This window comes from Plutella xylostella, chromosome 12 (genome assembly GCF_932276165.1).
Source record: "Plutella xylostella chromosome 12, ilPluXylo3.1, whole genome shotgun sequence".
Taxonomy (NCBI): domain Eukaryota; kingdom Metazoa; phylum Arthropoda; class Insecta; order Lepidoptera; family Plutellidae; genus Plutella; species Plutella xylostella.
Genome location: NC_063992.1, coordinates 5,297,161 through 5,316,041, shown reverse-complemented (window position 1 = coordinate 5,316,041; position 18,881 = coordinate 5,297,161). Strand labels below are relative to the sequence as shown.

Below are 18,881 nucleotides of genomic sequence, written 5' to 3'. Positions count from 1 at the left end.
CATCAACAGTCGACTGTCCCGCCAATAATGCGCCAATAGAACGATACGTCACTGAAACGCGTGACAATCGACTGTTCATGAACCATTCAGAATTTATGAAGATAAAAAACAGACTGTACGTAAAGCACAGTCACACCGCTAGATATCCAGCGAACTAGGCTACAGATTATATAATATATTAGTTAGGCGGGCGAATGAAGTTTAAAGTTTCAGGTTAGTCGGTACTTGGTAGCTCGCGGTTTGAACCGAAGTATATAAAGAGGTACAATGGGGTTCGCCCGTCTATCTCTGTCGCTTTATCTGGCGGTACGGCCTACGCTTAAGATTATAAAAGTTTAAAGTTAAGTTATAGAAGAAGCTAGTCCTTAGTAAAGCAAAAGTTTAAAACATATGACAAAACTCTTCGCTCTTTTGTAAAACTGAGTTAATCGGAAGTATTTGATGACTGAATTTAGTTAGATAGCGAAATTTTCATTCTCAGTAATCGGTAGCTAAATTGGAACGTTTTTTTTACAAAGGACTCTTTTATAAACTGAAATGTATGATCCACTTAGGAATCTCTTTAGTTAGCCTCTCGTAGAAAGTGGATAAGATACAATCATGTAAAACATTATGGTAATTTATTATGAAATTATGATTCAAACTCAACACCACTGCCACATTCTATCTTCCATCTTAAATGTCTAAATATAAATAGGATTATATTCTAATAAGGAAGGCCACCAGATTAGTGATGAAAGTAACAACAAGGTGATAAATTGATAATAATATTGAGTGCATGAAGAGTCCTAAGCAGTGACATTTACAGTGTGGCCTTTTGAAGCTAAGCTACAAGCAAAGTACAATAATTATTTAATATTGACTAAGATATTTCTATAAAATATATAATTGTTGCTTATGATTGTGCTATATTATTATGCAAACGATATAGGTCCTTGACTGAAAGTGATGGCCAGCATTTAAGCTTATATTATTATGTATTACCTACTCTAAAACATAGATATCTATGCTATGCTTTTGAAATGTATTCGAATGTTATATGTAAATGAAATGTATGAGTTAATTTAATTAGGTAAGTGTTAAAGTATTGATGTTAATAAGTGGTTAGGAAGTTAAGATGTTATATTCTATGAAAATTAAGACTATTGTTATGGAATTGTGGAATGCAATGTATGAACTACACGATGTATTAATAAAATGTTCACGAACACATCAAATGTGGTTTTTATGCTTAAAGGTACCTACTGTGTGGAGGGGGGAGGCAAGCTACAAGTTAATTTAAATAACTGCGAGTCATGGAAGTAATAAGTACCTATGTACTTACGTCCAAGTACTTATTACTTCCATGCTGTAAGTACCTAATCATAGGATAGATCATAGTCCTGGGGAACAAACAGTTTAGATTCTCTCGCCTGTGTAGACGGTCCCTAATAAACTGTTTATGGTTTTGGTACTCGTTTGTTTCTGTTAGCATTGCCGGACTTTAATACAACTATAAAAAAAATACAGTAAGGGTATTTTATTATTCTGAGGATAACTTTACTATTTGTATTTCTACGCAACACACTGTCAGCTGTCATATTTTGACAATTCAAACTTGTCAAAGTTTCCCTTTCATTTACAAGGGTAAATAAAGTTTTAAAATACCCTTGTTTTGAATTAAAAATACCAAGAAACTCCCAAATTAGTCTACCACGGCACTCTCCTTGAAGCTGTAAGTAATAATTCCCTCTGAATATCATTAAAAAAAGTTTATTTTCGCCGGCTACATGACATGACTAACTTTTATATGTTTGACCTTGTGAAGGTGACCGATATCGAAGTTTGTCGCCGACTCGCCGAGGCCAGCAGTTGTGGTCCGGCCGTGTAGCGAGCTGGTGCCGTGTGCGAGTAGTACATACCAGTAAAGATGAGCGTGCAATCTGACTCGGAGAAGCGCAAGCAGATCTCCGTCCGCGGGATCGTGGCGGTGGAGAATGTGACGGAGGTGAAGAAGGCGTTCAACAAGCACGTCCACTACACGCTGGTGAAGGACCGCAATGTGGCCACCCCGCGCGACTACTACTTCGCGCTGGCCCACACCGTGCGGGACCATCTCGTGTCCCGCTGGATCCGGACACAGCAGTACTACTATGAAAAGGATCCCAAGGTAAGCAAGTACATATGGTTTTATTGGTCTTGCGATTTATAAAAATAATGTGCTTGGTCTCATTGTGGTGTTTTATGGTAAAATCACAGAAGACCCTAGAATTAAAATTTACATACCCTCACTTTTTTGAGATTTTATTAAATTAGATCACTTGAAAGTCTTTAGTGATGCGTACTGTTTATTTACAATGTAAATAATTTAATACTTATCAAAAATGGATCACCAATGCACCTTTTACTGGTGTTGGTGGTACCATAATTGTGTTTATGATAATTAGGTACTTACGTGATAAACAGTTATTGTCACTCATATTTTCATTTAAATTATCAAGAATTGCAACAATACGAATCCATGTTACTTAATTAAACTATTTAGTACTTAGAAATTATTAATCTTATTAACTTAAAAACAACAGTTCAGTAACTTACTGTAGAGCATAGCAACTCAACAATAAATTGAATACTTACCTAATTAATAAGTAATCTCTGAGTTAATTGGAACATGGAGATACTGGTCCCCCTAGCTCAATGAACTCACAAACTTATACTTCCAACTAGCAATTTGGGTTTTCATAGCTCTATCTATGTAACTTGTTATTCTTGACTTTTATTTCAACATGAAAGAAAACATTCAATTGAAAGGAAAATTTAGCAAGAAATTGGCATCTTATTCAACTATTGGAGAAACTATAAAAAGTTATTATACTTTACAAACAGACAAATTGAGCAAGCATTTAAAATCACCTTTCTTTTCTCATCTAGCGTGTCTACTACCTATCTCTGGAGTACTACATGGGCCGTTCCCTCCAAAACACGATGATCAACCTGGGCATCCAGGGCACAGTGGACGAGGCCCTGTACCAGCTGGGTCTGGACATCGAGGAGTTGGAGGAGCTGGAGGAAGATGCTGGTCTGGGTAATGGAGGCCTCGGAAGATTGGCTGCCTGTTTCCTGGACTCCATGGCCACCCTGGGGTTGGCAGCTTATGGATATGGTAAGATTAATTATGAATACTGTATAAAAACTAAGTAAAGATGTCATCTGGGGAGATTTCTTTATTATTATTATTTTCTTTATTCCAATTTCAGTTTACTTTAAAAAGAAAGAAGTACTCTATTGACCGTACTGCTCATCGTATATTTGAACTTTAAAATACTGAGTTGAATGACCGGGCAATAAAACGAGAGTACAATTTGCAAACACCTATTGAAATAATCTAAGAAGTCTGAAGGTCAAAAGAACATAAAGGAGAAAAATAAGTGCAATCGTCGTTGTGTGTTAGCCATAAACGTCGTAGTTTTATGGTAAACAAGTTGATTACAACTGGCATTTAAACTGGCCCATGTCCAACATTATAGTACTAAATGGTCATACATAATTTTCTATACCAAATTAAAGAGTGTGGATAGTGTTGGCTGTTGCATACAGTATGTGAATATTTACATCTAAAAAAATAATAGTTACTATCTACTACCATCTGTAATGTGTAGTTAAATTCTGTAGTTAAATAGCTTAAGTTTCTTAACTTTGCCTACAAATAGATCAATAAACTATTTGCAACCTTGACCGTTTTCAGAGTCAAAATACAAGTAGTGTTCTTTATCATTATCATTCGCTGAGCACGTGCTTTTATGTAAACTTAAATGATAAAATAATACCGAGCTTGCCTGCCGACAGAACACGAGATAATCTATACGTAATAATATATATAATAATTTCTTTAACTCTTATCTAGTAATTTTATTTTGGTTGTTGATAAAAGCACTATTTTGATAAAGATAATAGTTGCATTATGCAACGACACTGAATTGCACCAAGGATCTTTACATTAATATCAGTATTAGGTAAATATATTGCTGCCTTGTTTAGACAGACTAGATTAAATGCTACCAAACATGTTTATTTCATGATGTATATAGAGTTAAACCGACATAATTAATTCCGTTGGCCTAAGAACTATTTGCGGGGCCTCTTCTCGGGGATCATAGCTGAAGACCACCCCAATCCACTATTTTATTTTGGCAAACGATGCCCCAAACACCCTGTATAGGTATATAGTTTATTTCATTGGCATACCAAGCACAGAAAGCAAAAGTGCTAGGTATGCTGGATAGCAGTTCTGCGTATTGAGCGCTATCATCCCAGCTACCTCCGCTAACTCCACCCTACCTCCGCAGGCATCAGATACGAGTACGGCATCTTCACGCAGAAGATCGAGAACGGCGAGCAGCAAGAGGAGCCCGACGACTGGCTGCGCTACGGCAATCCGTGGGAGAAGGCGCGGCCTGAGTTCATGCTGCCCATCAACTTCTACGGCAGGGTCGTTGACACGCCGCAGGGGAAGAAGTGGGTGGATACTCAGGTATGTTGGTTGCCTATAGGGGTTTGATCATGTAGCCTGTGATGTGAGGAGTGTGTCTATTAGGCTCAACTCACACTGTCTCTGAGTTGAAGCGAAGCGTCACGTCGTCAAGTCGACTCCCCGCGTGCATCCATACATTGCTGTGGAAGTTTATGGTTCCATTTTTCTTGTATATCTCGGAAACTATGGCTCTAAGAAAAAAAAAACTTTTACTCAAACACTCTACAAAAATGTCCGGTGCATATTTTTGCAGGGATCAGATTAAAATAAAATAAAGATCAACTACCTATGTACCTACCTAGTACCTATTTATCTATTTATTGAAATATGCCCCAGTTACCATCACGAAGGCAGACATTGGCCTTATTACTCTGAGACCATGTGAATAAAATCCGCCGGCTGCATTTGCTTCAGTCTGAAGGTCAAATCTGTCTATCGATCTGGGTGTTTGACCTCTTTGACCCCTGCGGCGGGATCTCAAGTTAGTGCTTGGCTTATGTAGTTGTCCGACTTGAATAGAATGGATGTTGTCTTTTTGAGGATTGATGCGGAGAAATTTATCACGTTCCGCACTGCCCTGCCTTTCATTTGACATTGGAAAGTAGATCATAATAAGCAAATGAAAGACAATGTGGAAAACCTATTTACAACTACAACAGATTTTGATAAAATTATTTCTTTTTCATTTTGGATCGTAATCCATTACCTTACACAATATTTATTTATAGTTTTATCACCTATCGTATACCTACCACTTATGCTTACACAGAAATACTTTCTAGTTATTTAATCTGGGCTTACGTTTGCAAAGCCGGTACCTAAGGTCAGATTAGAATGGCAACATGCTGTTTTGACCGAGTTGTTTACTCCATGTATGAACTCAAGGCATTGCATTAGATAATTGTAGCGTAAATATTATGTTAAAATGCACTCGTGCAATATTTATGATAGCGGAACATGTGAATGATTATCGAATGTTTTAATCAAGAGAAACTTAATCTTATTATAATAAAATTATTTCCTTGTGGGTTGACTGGTAGAAAATGCATATACTATATCGCATTAAGTCCACCATTTTACAGTAATGTTTAGCGGCCCTAACAATAAATTGACTCGTGTTCGATGTTAAATACGATCGAGGTTACAACCTGCGACCTCATGAGTGATAAGCACCGAGATTGCTCAATGGGCTGCCATGCCGCTTAGCAATAAATAATTATTGCATATATTAATATGCATTCTATCTTCGGTATTTCCGGGTCGGTATAATAGAGTGATTAAAGTTATACAGCGAAAATCGGATGACGAGTAAGCTACCTTTGGGCTTGCAGTTTTAAGAATAGGCATGTCATAAAATTTTCAAAACTACTACATACATAAAGTCTTGCAACGGTATACCAATAACACGAGCATAACATTAACGCCGCATTAATGTAATGAATGCTGCCTTATCTCTTATCACACGCCACTATGAGTCACTCTCATTGTTTCCAGCTATCAATCATGATGTTCTGACCCACCTTTACGTGTTATTGTAGATTGAACGTTACGCGTGTTTGAATAAAGGTTGTTTTCAGATCGTGTTCGCCATGCCGTATGACAACCCCATCCCCGGGTATCAGAACAATGTCGTCAACACGCTGAGGCTCTGGTCCGCCAAGAGCCCCAACGACTTCAACCTTAAGTTCTGTAAGTTGATGTAGAATATAACATTGATTGATTCTATACATAGATAGCATGCCCTAAACCTAAATAAAAATATAAATTTTAATCGAAAGCCAGATTGAAGAGAGGTAAATAAGGGTTCAGTCGTTATCCAGACATCATGCATGCATACATCGGGGGTTCTCCAAGAGAGCGCCATAAACCTCTAATAATAGATAGATAGATAGATAGATAATTCTTTATTGCACACAAACACAGAAATTACAATAGAATATGCACAACATAGACGGTACAAATGGCGGCCTTATTACTAAGAGTAATTTTTATTATAATAGTCTTTATTCAGCCATCAAGCACGCACTAGGTCGCCGATCCTCGGACAGCATATCTTCATTAAATTATAAAATACCTATCTACTCTTTCCAGTCAACTCCGGCGACTACATCCAGGCAGTCCTGGACCGCAACTTGGCGGAGAACATCTCTCGCGTTCTCTACCCCAACGACCACTTCTTCGAGGGGAAGGAGCTGCGGCTGCGGCAGGAGTACTTCATGTGCGCGGCCACTCTGCAGGACATCGTGCGCCGCTACAAGTCATCCAAATTCGGCTGCCGGGACGCCGTCAGGACCACCTTCGATAGCTTGCCCGAAAAAGTCGCCTTACAACTCAACGATACCCATCCCGCTTTAGCCATCCCAGAGCTGCTGAGAATCTTGGTGGATATAGAGAATGTGCCGTACGATCAAGCCTGGGATTTGGTGGTTAAGTGCTGCGCGTATACTAACCACACGGTGTTGCCGGAAGCGCTGGAGCGCTGGCCCGTATCGATGCTCGAGAATGTGCTTCCACGTCACATGGAGCTGATCTATCATATCAACTTCCTGCATCTGAAGGAGGTGGAGAAGCGCTGGCCCGGTGACTTCGACAAGATGCGCCGCATGTCGTTGATTGAGGAGGAAGGCGAGAAGCGAGTCAACATGGCAAATCTGTCGATCGTGGGGTCCCACGCAGTCAACGGAGTGGCAGCCATCCACTCAGACATCCTCAAAGTGACCATCTTCAAGGACTTCTACGAGATGTGGCCGGAAAAGTTCCAGAACAAGACCAACGGTATTACCCCGCGGCGCTGGCTGCTGCTGTGCAACCCTGGTCTCTCTGACCTGATCTGCGACAAGATCGGCGAAGACTGGATCGTCCATTTGGACAAACTCAGCGAATTGAAGCGCTGGGCTAAAGACCCGGCGTTCCAGCGGGCCGTCATGAAAGTCAAGCAGGAGAACAAACTAAAACTGGCTTCTTTAATCGAAAGAGATACAGGGGTGAAGATAAACGTGGCGTCGATGTTCGACGTGCAAGTGAAGCGTATTCACGAGTACAAGCGGCAGTTGCTGAACATCCTGCACGTGATCACGCTGTACAACCGCATCAAGCGCGACCCCTCGGCAGTGGTGACTCCCCGGACCGTCATGATCGGCGGGAAGGCGGCTCCTGGATACTACACGGCTAAGTGGATTATAGCGCTGGCTTGCGCCGTCGGCAACACCGTAAGTTGTAAATTATTTTCTTATTTATAGTTATCGCAAACTTAAACTTTTAATCCGGATTGTGAGTCTTGAAAGGCACACAAATCAACCATTAGCTGGAGCATTCCCAGACTCTTACATAAAGTTACCTTTTGAATGAGCCAGGTATAACGGCTAACATACAGTAATCATTATAATACGTTACATCTGAATGCAAGACGCAACTACCTACATTTTAAAATTATAAACAAAAAAGTGCCAAAACGAACGTATTATTTTACATCGATCAAATATAAAATCCCTGGTAACATGGAATCCAACCAATGATAAATTTGATTAGCCATGTTCTTTTTAGGCCTAGGTATTTAATGAACGTTTTATATTGACTCCACATTAACCCCTCTGCTGTCGCAGGTGAACAACGACCCCGACGTGGGCGACAAGCTGAAGCTGATCTTCTTAGAGAACTACCGCGTGACGCTCGCGGAGCGCGTCGTGCCCGGCGCTGATCTCAGCGAGCAGGTCAGTGACCTACACATAGGCGTATACAGGGTGTTGCAACAATGTGACTAAGGCCCGTCTAAAACAGATTTGATAGTTCGTCGAAAACTATAAAAGTTTCAGTTTTCTCATATACAGAGTGGCGCTTCTAGCGGAAACAATCATAAAACTTTTGACAGATAATGTATGCAGGTAACAGAAGAAAACCAAAACTTTAATGGTTTACATAAATTGTAATACTCGTACTAGAGGCCAGGGTTGATTTTTCAATGGTCAGATAAGTTATCTATGGGTATGGGGAATAATTCATATGCCGTCGTGTCAGAATGTTTGTATAAGACAATGACAGCAACAATTTTATTCCTCAGATAAAATTTATACTTATAATTATTGAAAAATCTGCCCTAAATGAGTAATCCAGAATAATCTTTGTTGCCATATACCTATAATTAAAAGTCACGTGACCAACAAAGTTTCAATGAAGAAGCAAATTAACTTGGAACAAAAGTTGTATAGAATGACTCCCAAAATCACCCCCTTTCAGATTACTATACTTACCCTTTGCAAAACCCTCTATGATTAATCTTTAGTCTTAATGAATTCCTATGCCATAAACTCATAATAATATAAGATTTTTAATGATTCAGATCTCGACGGCGGGAACAGAGGCATCGGGTACCGGCAACATGAAGTTCATGTTGAACGGAGCTCTCACTATCGGTAAGTTTGACATCAAACTCAAAAGTTATCTATTCATCGTATGCTTTTCAAATTTAGAACGTCAAAATATTACAATCAAAGCTTAGGGCGCCTTCAAATGTGAAAATCCATACAGAAAAACAACGCGCTATTGCAGCGCGGCACACGCTAAACGCTGCGCTCTGCCGCTACCAAGAGGCTGTGAAAACCCTTATAATAATGTCAAATAACACTTTATCGGTATTTTCCATTAAAAGAACCACGTTTGGCGGCTGGGCACCCGCTGTGAAATGCTGTGTGATATTGACTTGATTGAATTTCTTACAGCATCATCTAGCATCTAGCTCGATTCTAGCACATCTTAGTACCAATTTCCGACAGTTACAACTATACTTTCCCATGCCTACTACCTAATACCTATTTAAATGTTCCACCCTGTACCTGTATACACTGTATTTACTGTCCAGGCACGATGGACGGCGCCAACGTGGAGATGGCGGAGGAGGCGGGCGAGGAGAACTTCTTCATCTTCGGCATGAGGGTCGAGGACGTGGAGGCGCTGCAGAAGAAGGGGTAAGTCTATATGACATCGATCTATGGATATCCACGCTAGCACCAACAAGTGAACAGTGAATGGTTTATCATGATTATGGCTGTTTTTAACAGCACGCGAGATTACACGCCATTTTTCAAAATGAATGCGTTGCCATACAATGAATACTTGTATGAACACGAGTGGGCGTGATCAAATCCGCATGATGTTAAAACAATCTATCACTGGCCTCTACGTCTTTTACAGGAGATTTTATTCATTGAATGGTTTATAGGTGATTGGTAATTGTTTAGGTTCTTTTATGCTACTACTTCTTCAGAATAAGCCCCAGTTCGAAACAAAGCCTCTAATACAGAATCTTTCCTAAGTTGTTATTGCTATTTAAAAAGAGTGTTGTGGCTCTGTGATTCTGTAAGCGTCCACTGCTTGACATAGCCTGCCTGTCCAACATGATAATGATTATGAATGCAGCCTAGATCCGTAATTATAGTCCAACTATAAAGTCCTGGCAGAGAGTGCGATTTTGCTAAGACTTTTTATTATTATCAGTTTCTTACTTACATTTTTAATATAAAATACCGTTTGGTTATGGCTTTTAACGGATTTGTCCTTTAATAAATACATATAATACATCGATTAAATACGGTTTGTAACCATTAATTAGAATCCACTTACGTTTTAAGGACTTAATAGTTTTACTGTAATGTTAGCACTTGCGTTGGAATCTCCGTAACCCCTCATCTGTCTACAGATACAACGCGAACGACTACTACGCCCGCAACCCGGAGCTCCGGCAGTGCATCGAGCAGATCCGGTCCGGGTTCTTCTCGCCGGGTGAGCCGGGCAAGTTCGCGCCGCTGGCCGACATCCTGCTCCAACACGACCGCTTCCTGCACCTCGCCGACTACGACATGTACGTCGCCGCGCAGGAGAAGGTGGCTGAGGTCTACCAGGTATGGATGTAGGGAAAACTAGGTTAATTTACAGGAGAATTATACAGGGTGTTGCAAAAAGAGGTAGTAAGCCAAAAAAGAGACACTAAAGTAAATTAAAAATATGTATATATTTAGAAAATTAGCAGATTAATTCTAACTTCCAGAAGATTTGTTAAACTTTAATTGATCGTGGTGACAAAATTCGTCTAGCCAAGCTAGTCTTAAAAGGACAGAAAAAGAAGCTAAGCACAACCGGATATACCGTCTTCGATTATACATAAGTACACAGTATACACACTCTCACGACTTGTGGCGCATGGGATATTGTTATGAAGTCGGGGCGGCATGAACTTGGTTAGTTTGCATACTATCATGTTCACGACGGTAATGTCCGAAGGCAAGTGGCTCGCGACGCACCCACAAGTTTATTTGTACATTATTTTAACCGATTTTCTCGTTCACAGGACCAGGCGAAGTGGGCAGAGATGGTGATCATGAACATCGCGTCTTCTGGAAAGTTCTCTTCGGACCGCACCATCGCGGAGTACGCTCGCGAGATCTGGGGCGTCGAGCCTTCATGGGAGAAACTACCTGCCCCCTAAGCTACTCTCCACCCTAAATACAACCCTGTAAAGTCGCATTTTGTGTAACCGTCATCGCAGTTTTGATGAGCGAGAGAGAACATAGTCCTCTGTATCTTTTATTTAAATGTCGAATTTGAAAATCCCTGTGAATGTTTGTTTATCTCTCTAATACTAAACTGTTTTATTTACATACTTCTAGTCCTAATCAATGTCTAAAATATAAAAAGAGCGTTAAATATGAAATGTAGGTTTTAGAGTGAAAGACTAAGGTCTGTTATAAATGTTATAATAAAAAGAAGCACTATATAGTTTATAGAATAAGTGCAACTATATTTATATACTTAAATTTTATATATTTGTTAATGTTTTGTTTGTAAGATGAGATAGAAATGTTATTAAAATATTTATATTTATAAAAAAAACTTTGTTTGCTACAGCAATTTTAAGACTAAAATGTTAGTGAATTTGTTGGGCTATATTTATAGATTAATTATATTTACAATATTTTTTATATTGGTTGTAGGTTGCTACACTGTGTTATCAATTAAATAGACCTAGTTTGGTGCCGTTATCTAAGTAACTAAAGTCTTATAAACATACCCACTAAAAGTGGTTTATTAAAAACTATTAACTTTAAATTTGTGCCATAATATGTGACGATATTTTTAATATTTACTAACCTTCCAAATAAAATTAAAGTCGCATAGCAGGAAAAATTCCTAAACTGCCATAGCATAGTATTAAAAATACCTACCTATTGAGAAACTTATAAACGTTTATCTTTTAATAAAACCTAAAATAATAAATATCTAGTTGTTTTTTACTTAACATTTTTTTTAATATAATTTAATATTTAGATAAGTCTTGCTTAGTGATTCGATTATCAAGCCAATCAAAGCGCAGCACTTATGTTCTGGTTAACTTGTCGCTCTCAAGTAAACAATCAGGAATTATATAATCTACTCAGGTAGATTACTTTACTGCTATATGCCCTACTAAGATTTGTAGAGAAACACCAAAGCACTCTTGAACCATACAGCATCCATGGTCCATCTGCATAATTTACATAAATATATCCTATACTATTATCCTTGCTTCTTTTTCCATTCATACAATAGCAACACAGCAATGGGAGAGTTAGCACCAAAACACTTAATTTTAGTGCCCAAAAATTGGGGTAGATGGACGAAAGGACCACGCACGCATCTACGCAAGCTCCAATATTTGCGGGGGGGGTGATTATGTAGAGATTTGGGAGCCCTGAGTGCGAGGGAGACAGGAGATATGTGCTCCTCGCTCGCTCGGAAGTCATCGGCCGGCGGCGCTGGTGGGAGGGGCAAGCGTCATACGGCGTCTGTCGTTCGGACGAGAAAGGTTACCGCTCGTCCATCGCGTGTGTTGTGCTTCCCTGTGCCCCCTAGTACCTGACGGACACTTCCATCTCTCAGGTAAGCTACCCAGCCATTTATAAAAAAAATAGAGGGTAATATGTGAATGTAAAATTTTCAGTGAAAACTGAAAGTGTTTGATTCGCAAACACCGGCCGCTGCGAGCCCGGTCCGATCGATAACGATGTTGTCTTTAGACCGCCTTTATCAGTTTAATATTGCAATTAATATCGAATTATGTGTTAGAACTGTGACAATTTAGGTACAGGAACTAACGAACTTTAATTATTCGAGCATGGCTAGAACTGAGTGGTTAGTTTGCTTCATTAAAAACGAATGCTACTGAAAGGGCGAAAGCACCTTCTTAGAAGCTGTACACACCTAGTGGCTACTGTGGTTAGGTACCTACATATTGAATGAAATTTTATCCTGTATCAGATAAATTATTCCGATTATTCGATAAAAATGCTGCTACCAAGAGTTAAACCTGCACTGCTGAACATATCGCTGAAAATATAAATACGCACGTTTATACGAATTATTTCATTAACTACTTAAGCTAACTAATAGCTGGATTCCTGAAATTCCTGTAAGTCCCTAAATATCGGTTAGTAAGTCCTTACCTGTATTTGTATTTAGTTAACTGTAAAGTACTCATTGAGTAATTATGTGCACATAATTACATGCATGTGTTAAAAAATAACATTTTAACCAGCAAGTTTTACATTTAAGCTGGTACTAGTTATTATTCTATTATTTCAGTTTTTAAACTGCACGTTTTACATTTAAGTTAAAAGTAAGTAGGATTGTGTAGGATAAATCTTGGCTACTACTTACATATAGGTATAGGTAGTAGTACAAGTAGATGGGCAGGTATACTATACATAACATAACACATACATAGTTAGTTATATGTATGTAAGTATACTTAACAAAACGAAGGAAGGATGAAGGAATAAAATGTTGTTTTACAATCTAGAATCCGAATCTAGATTATGTGATGACTTAAGTACCTACCTATAATTAAATTTGACCTTACTTACCAGAATTTATGCATCTCGGTGGCAATGAAAACTTGTTTCATTGATATTTATTTATAATTTGAACTTCTCACAACTATCCAATTTTTAAGCAACTACTTCTCAGATGCCTAAAATCTCAGATGTATTTGCCTAAAATCTAAATGGTAAAAAAACTGAATTTTAAAAATGAATACATTTCTTAAATCTACCCTACTTATTGGAAATGCCTGTGCATGTAGGCGTAAAGTTTTATTTTGGGGCGATGAGTTCGATCCACTGCATCCCCTCGCCCGGCGACCTTCCCCTACATACATAACACTGTTGTTATAGGGACAACATTTTCATTTATATCAACCGACTACGTAGATATACCGACCTAACAAAAAGCTGTAGGTACTTACAAGCTACTTACAGATATTGTAACATAAAATATAATTAATATCACTTGAGGTTTTGCTTTTTTAAGTAAAGATAAATCTTCTTGTTCTAAAAACAATGTTCTGCTATGCGGGGAACCCTATTTATGTCTGCGTCTGTAGTGTACCAAGCTAGATAGATGGTAGGGTAGGATTATGAAGCGTAGAATGAAAGCTATACAACTCGAATCCAGTATTCCATCTTACAAAGAGACGGCGCACTACCTGCGGATTTAAGTAAAAAAAAAACGACAAAAACGTTCACGCACCAGCTGCTTTTGTGCGGAACACCTGCCGAATTTTATAGGAAACAAGTTGTTTGGGCACCCAGGCAGCACGGGATTGGGGACTCAACTCAACACAGGTTTACTTTTAAAACTTTTGCTAAACATTGAAAAGCTTTTATTCTATGGTAAGTACGAACATACCGTGATCTTCCTTAAGTGATTGGTTTTATTGTTCTATCCAACTTATAAATTAAAGTAACAGTGGTAGCAATTCCGTTCCGACAATAATATAATATTTAACGCAGACAGGTAGGTAGTTACTTAGATATTTTCTGCTAGTCAGTAGGAGTACTATTTATACCTTCATAGTTAACTTCAGTTAGCGGAAAATGCGAAATGTAGAGTCAATCCCGTTTGTGAACGTCGACGGGCAATCGAATCAATTTGGGCATCATTCGCGGAATAATTGGCAATTTCCTTTGAAGGCACAGTACAGCCAGCATAAACGTATTTTTGGACCATGTAAACTTATATTGAGTTGCTATCTATCAAAGAAAAGTGCCTACCTTTTGTAATGATGGAAGATGCTGGTTATAGGTTCCTACATAAAATATCCATTATAGCTACTTCATGTATACAGAATACAGACAGCATACACAACTCAGAATTTGTATATCTAAGTACAACAACTCATGCCAACGGAAGACATCTTAGCATTCCTTTCAGCGCTTACAAAGACAGACAGCAGATTATCCTTGATTGTACCCCTATATAGGTACACCCACCACCCACTATTATCTGAACCGTTCAACATTAGGAATCCAAGCTTTTTATCTGCCGGTAAGCGAGAGTAGGAGGTCTCCATCGCTGGTTGTGTAGGATGATGCGTAGAGGATCGTATCGAGCTGCTCTTGACGCCCCGGTGGGGGGCGGGGGTGGGTCGAGGAAGCTGAATGCTGCCACCCCCCTCCCCTCTGCGGGGGTAGTAGGAACGTCGGCCTTTCAGACCAGACGGTATGTCGTGCCAATAGTATATTATACTCACTTACCTATGTAGGAACCGGGAAGATATTTCATTTCCTGCCTTCAATTCCACTTGAGGCAATAGCAGTTTCGTTCGATCTTTAATTATTTTTGCAGAAAGGCTGTTTTGTTTTGTTTTGCGATTTAAAACGCTAGCCCACATGTTGTGGTTTTATTACTTATTTGAAGTGTTTGAACCTACCATGTGGCCTCAAAGTAGTTACATATGTAAATATCACATCATCTGGCATACCAAATATTCTGCGGGCTGCGTTAAATAAATCCAGATTTAGATGCAACTAAGTATTAAGTTTGATCAACGGTGCGTGATGAACTGATGAATGGATATGCATATCCCGGATGGATAGTCGGAAAATCGAAGTAGTCTACACTAATACAGGCCCCTCACTTCTGAATTAGCTAAGTTGATAAGAATCACGTGCGAGCTCCTTCTATGTCTGGTCCCCACTACCGGTATGTTTAAGGATCGCCACGAGGATCGTGCTTTATCAGTATCACGGACATGACTTGCGATTTATAATCTTTCCTTCCTATTCCTGAACACATTCTGTAATATGTATGTAGCATAATTAATTACACTTTCTAGCTTCCGATTTATTCATGAATTACACTGCCGGGCAATGAAATAGTTCCACTCACAAAATGCCGACACCTAAAGACCCCAATTTTTTCAAACATTTCATTAAAAATTTGTTCAAAATATTACCGTAGTTTATTGGTAATATCCTGATGCTCTGTTAAATGTACTTCAATGTTGCAGAAGGCATCATTAAGCTAGCATTTTCCGTTAAAGAGTAATTTGGTATTTTTCATAGTGGAACCTTTTCATTGCCCGTGAGTGTATGATCTGGTTGCTACTTATGGGAAAATGGAATTGTGGTCATTTGGCTTCTAAATATAATAATGCAGGTAGGAACCTAAATAACCTCCACATCAATATTTCACTATGCCTTTTTTAGGGTTCCGTAGCCAAAATGGCAAAAACGGAACCCTTATAGTTTCGTCATGTCCGTCTGTCCGTCTGTCCGTCTGTCACAGCCGATTTACTCGGAAACTATAAGTACTACAGTGATGAAATTTGATGGGAATATGTGTTGTATGAACCGCTACAAAAATATGACACTAAATAGTAAAAAAAAGAATTGGGGGTGGGGCCCCCCATACATGTAACTGAGGGATGAAATTTTTTTTTTCGATGTACATACCCGTGTGGGGTATCAATGGAAAGGTCTTTTAAAATGATATAAAGTTTTCTAAAAAACATTTTTCTTAAAGTGAACGGTTTTTGAGATATCAGCTCTCAAAGTCGTAAAAAGTATGTCCCCCCCCTCTATTTTTATAACTACGGGGTATAAAATTCTAAAAAAAATAGAGGTGATGCATGCTAATTAACTCTTTCAACGATTTTTGGTTTGATCAAAGTATCTCTTATAGTTTTTGAGATAGGTTGATTTAACTGTAATTTTGGTTAATATTTGCTGCTACGGAACCCTTTGTGCGCGAGCCCGACTCGCACTTGGCCGGTTTTTTCTATAAGTACCTGACAAAATTTTTAAATAACGTTGGGGCCTACAATAAAATCTCTCCATTTCTCATCGCTCACTTTCAAAGCTGCGATCTCGTTTATGAGCATGAATAATAGCATTCAAAACACGAAATTCACTCTCATGCATTCGCATCGACATCAGTCAGCGGCTCCATCGATCCCGACGCGCCCATTTCTGGATAATGCCGCCCAAAATAACCGTCATTCTGCGCCCGCGCACACTTTACGTTCCCTAAATGTAAACACGCCACTCTACGGGATTTTGGAAATTATTACTTATTAAATTCATTGTTTTACAGGTTTAAATATAAATTTCCTCTTTTGGTAATTCTGTACGTGTACCTATGTGTATATAGTTACACATTTGTCTTAGATTAATCATGTTGGTATGAACATGAACACAGGTAGAGCTCTAGCACAGTCATCAATCGAAGATGTTAAATCGCTCAAGTGAACTAACTCATGCATGACTCATGATTGATAGTCTTTAGATCATGCCAATGGTGTTATACAAATTTAATTCAGTGCTTAGCTTACTATCTAGGTAGTTACTACTGTATTTACAATGTCACAAACATACAGCGCAATTATTTTGTCCCTGGCTTAACCAACGACTGAATGATGTCATCCACTTGTGCCCAAACATGGGGCGTTATTAAGTATTCTCTTGGCAAATTGTGAACATAAAGAAAGAGGCAGGCAAAATACAGTAAGTACTTACTTATGTTCAACAAAAATAAAATGCAAAGGACAAGGGCGTACCCAGGATTTCAGCTAGGGAGGGGCAGCTCATACCTGTTTCATTTTGCGCAGAGTAGGTAACACGTTTTTAATTCCAGGAAAATTTACGTTTATTTTATCTTCTAGCCCTTTCGAACTTGAGTGATACGAATGTGCACTCGATTTTGTATAGGTATTTTTTTGCGTGGTTTAACTTATTTTGTCGCTTCAAACCGAAACGCATCGTTTGTGCATATTATTATAGTTGTTAATGCCAAAAAAAATTGTGTTGATATTTGAAGTCAGCTTGCCTGTGACAGGCAACGAAAATGCCGGCGTACATTGATCGTCACACCGGGCGAATTAAGAAATTAATGGAATTTTGCAGTTTTAGCTAATTTTGTTTACATATTTTATGCTACATTGTTATACAACATTCTTATCTTTGTTGTAAGCATAGTAATATTTGCAAAACACAATGATTCTATGATAATATTTCTTCGACAAAACAGCTACGCACAAATGTGCAGTTTTGGTTCAAAATGTACAAATGCATAAAATTGCAGTAGTAGGGTTCCAGGCACGTGGAAGGTGTTCATGGGGCCGAATTATTATGCAGGAACCCGTTTGACAAAATAATTCTATATTACATGTGACACCAACCAACCATATTCCCTGCTTAGACTATACAAAAAAACCCCAGTTAGTGCAGGACTATTCTAAGATATGGAGAAAAGCAATAAAGGGTCATGGTATGGGTATGGGGTGCTAAATGGACTGGGTAACTGGAACTATGGAAGGACTATGGCTCCTGTCTGACCTATATACACGGATAAAAAGGCACAGCTCTCAGGATAATCAAGTTATCGGTCAAGATCCCTATATACCTTACTGGGTAACAAATCCTTCTACGAGCACTTTAGTGAAACACCACTCTAGCCAAGCAAGAGGTGGGAGATCCTTTTTTTCTTCAGTGTTCTGGACACCAAAATAAAGGCAAGCCAGAGATGAGGAACAAGGGTCCTTCCTCTGGAATCTGATGTCCCTAATTCCCAACAGCTGGCCAGAAGCTGCCCTGCCCCTTTATGATTATCATTGCTATTATTTTCAATACGTATATACCGTAAGAGCGATGGTAGGTATAGATTGTACTTAAATTCAAAGAGCTCATTGTCAGCCCCAGGATTCGAACCCACATCTCTGGCGTGAGAAGCGGGCGCTCACCCGACTGAGCTACCACGGTAGCTCTTTGAATTTAAGTACAATCTATACCTACCATCGCTCTTACGGTGAAGGAAAACATCGTGAGGAAACCTGCATTGCATATTTAGATTTAGCACATCTAGGTATGTGAACCCATCAACCCGCAGTGGACCAGCGTGGTGGGAAATGGTCCAAGCTTAGGAAGGTAGTTTAGACCTTGTGGATATGCACATGCACAAAGGTTAATAAACCCGAGAGACCCAGGTGCAGGTACTTACACCACCAAAGCTAATAGAATAGAATACCTAATAATAGAGACTGAAACTGAAGATTTGAGCTAATATT

At 39.0% G+C, this 18,881-nt stretch overlaps 2 protein-coding genes across 37 annotated transcripts in view; both read left to right on the top strand.

The window, feature by feature from the left end:
* Nucleotides 1-1,562: 1,562 nt before the first annotated feature.
* LOC105390085 (glycogen phosphorylase) lies at nt 1,563-11,261 on the top strand. Its single transcript, XM_038119125.2, has 11 exons — nt 1,563-1,714; nt 1,808-2,149; nt 2,911-3,142; nt 4,326-4,510; nt 6,088-6,199; nt 6,602-7,719; nt 8,113-8,220; nt 8,847-8,919; nt 9,366-9,471; nt 10,203-10,404; nt 10,851-11,261. Exons 2-11 carry the CDS (start codon nt 1,910-1,912, stop codon nt 10,986-10,988), a joined length of 2,514 nt encoding a protein of 837 aa, XP_037975053.2. The 5' UTR covers nt 1,563-1,714; nt 1,808-1,909; the 3' UTR covers nt 10,989-11,261.
* A 1,053-nt stretch (nt 11,262-12,314) lies between these two features.
* The window catches only part of LOC105385131 (Down syndrome cell adhesion molecule-like protein Dscam2), a 70,019-nt gene continuing 63,452 nt past the window's right edge, over nt 12,315-18,881 (top strand). For all 36 annotated transcript variants that reach the window (XM_048624616.1, XM_048624617.1, XM_048624619.1 and 33 more), the window contains exon 1: nt 12,315-12,418. The gene's annotated coding sequence lies outside the window, so the exon portion shown is untranslated. The remainder of the gene's footprint in view (nt 12,419-18,881) is intronic.

Coding starts and splice junctions, on each gene's coding strand:
- LOC105390085 (XM_038119125.2), top strand. CDS start 1,910: ATGAGCGTGCAATCTGACTCGGAGAAGCGCAAGCAGATCTCCGTCCGC. Junction 3,143..4,325: donor GTTGGCAGCTTATGGATATG/GTAAGATTAATT, acceptor CTACCTCCGCAG/GCATCAGATACGAGTACGGC. Junction 7,720..8,112: donor CTTGCGCCGTCGGCAACACC/GTAAGTTGTAAA, acceptor CTGCTGTCGCAG/GTGAACAACGACCCCGACGT.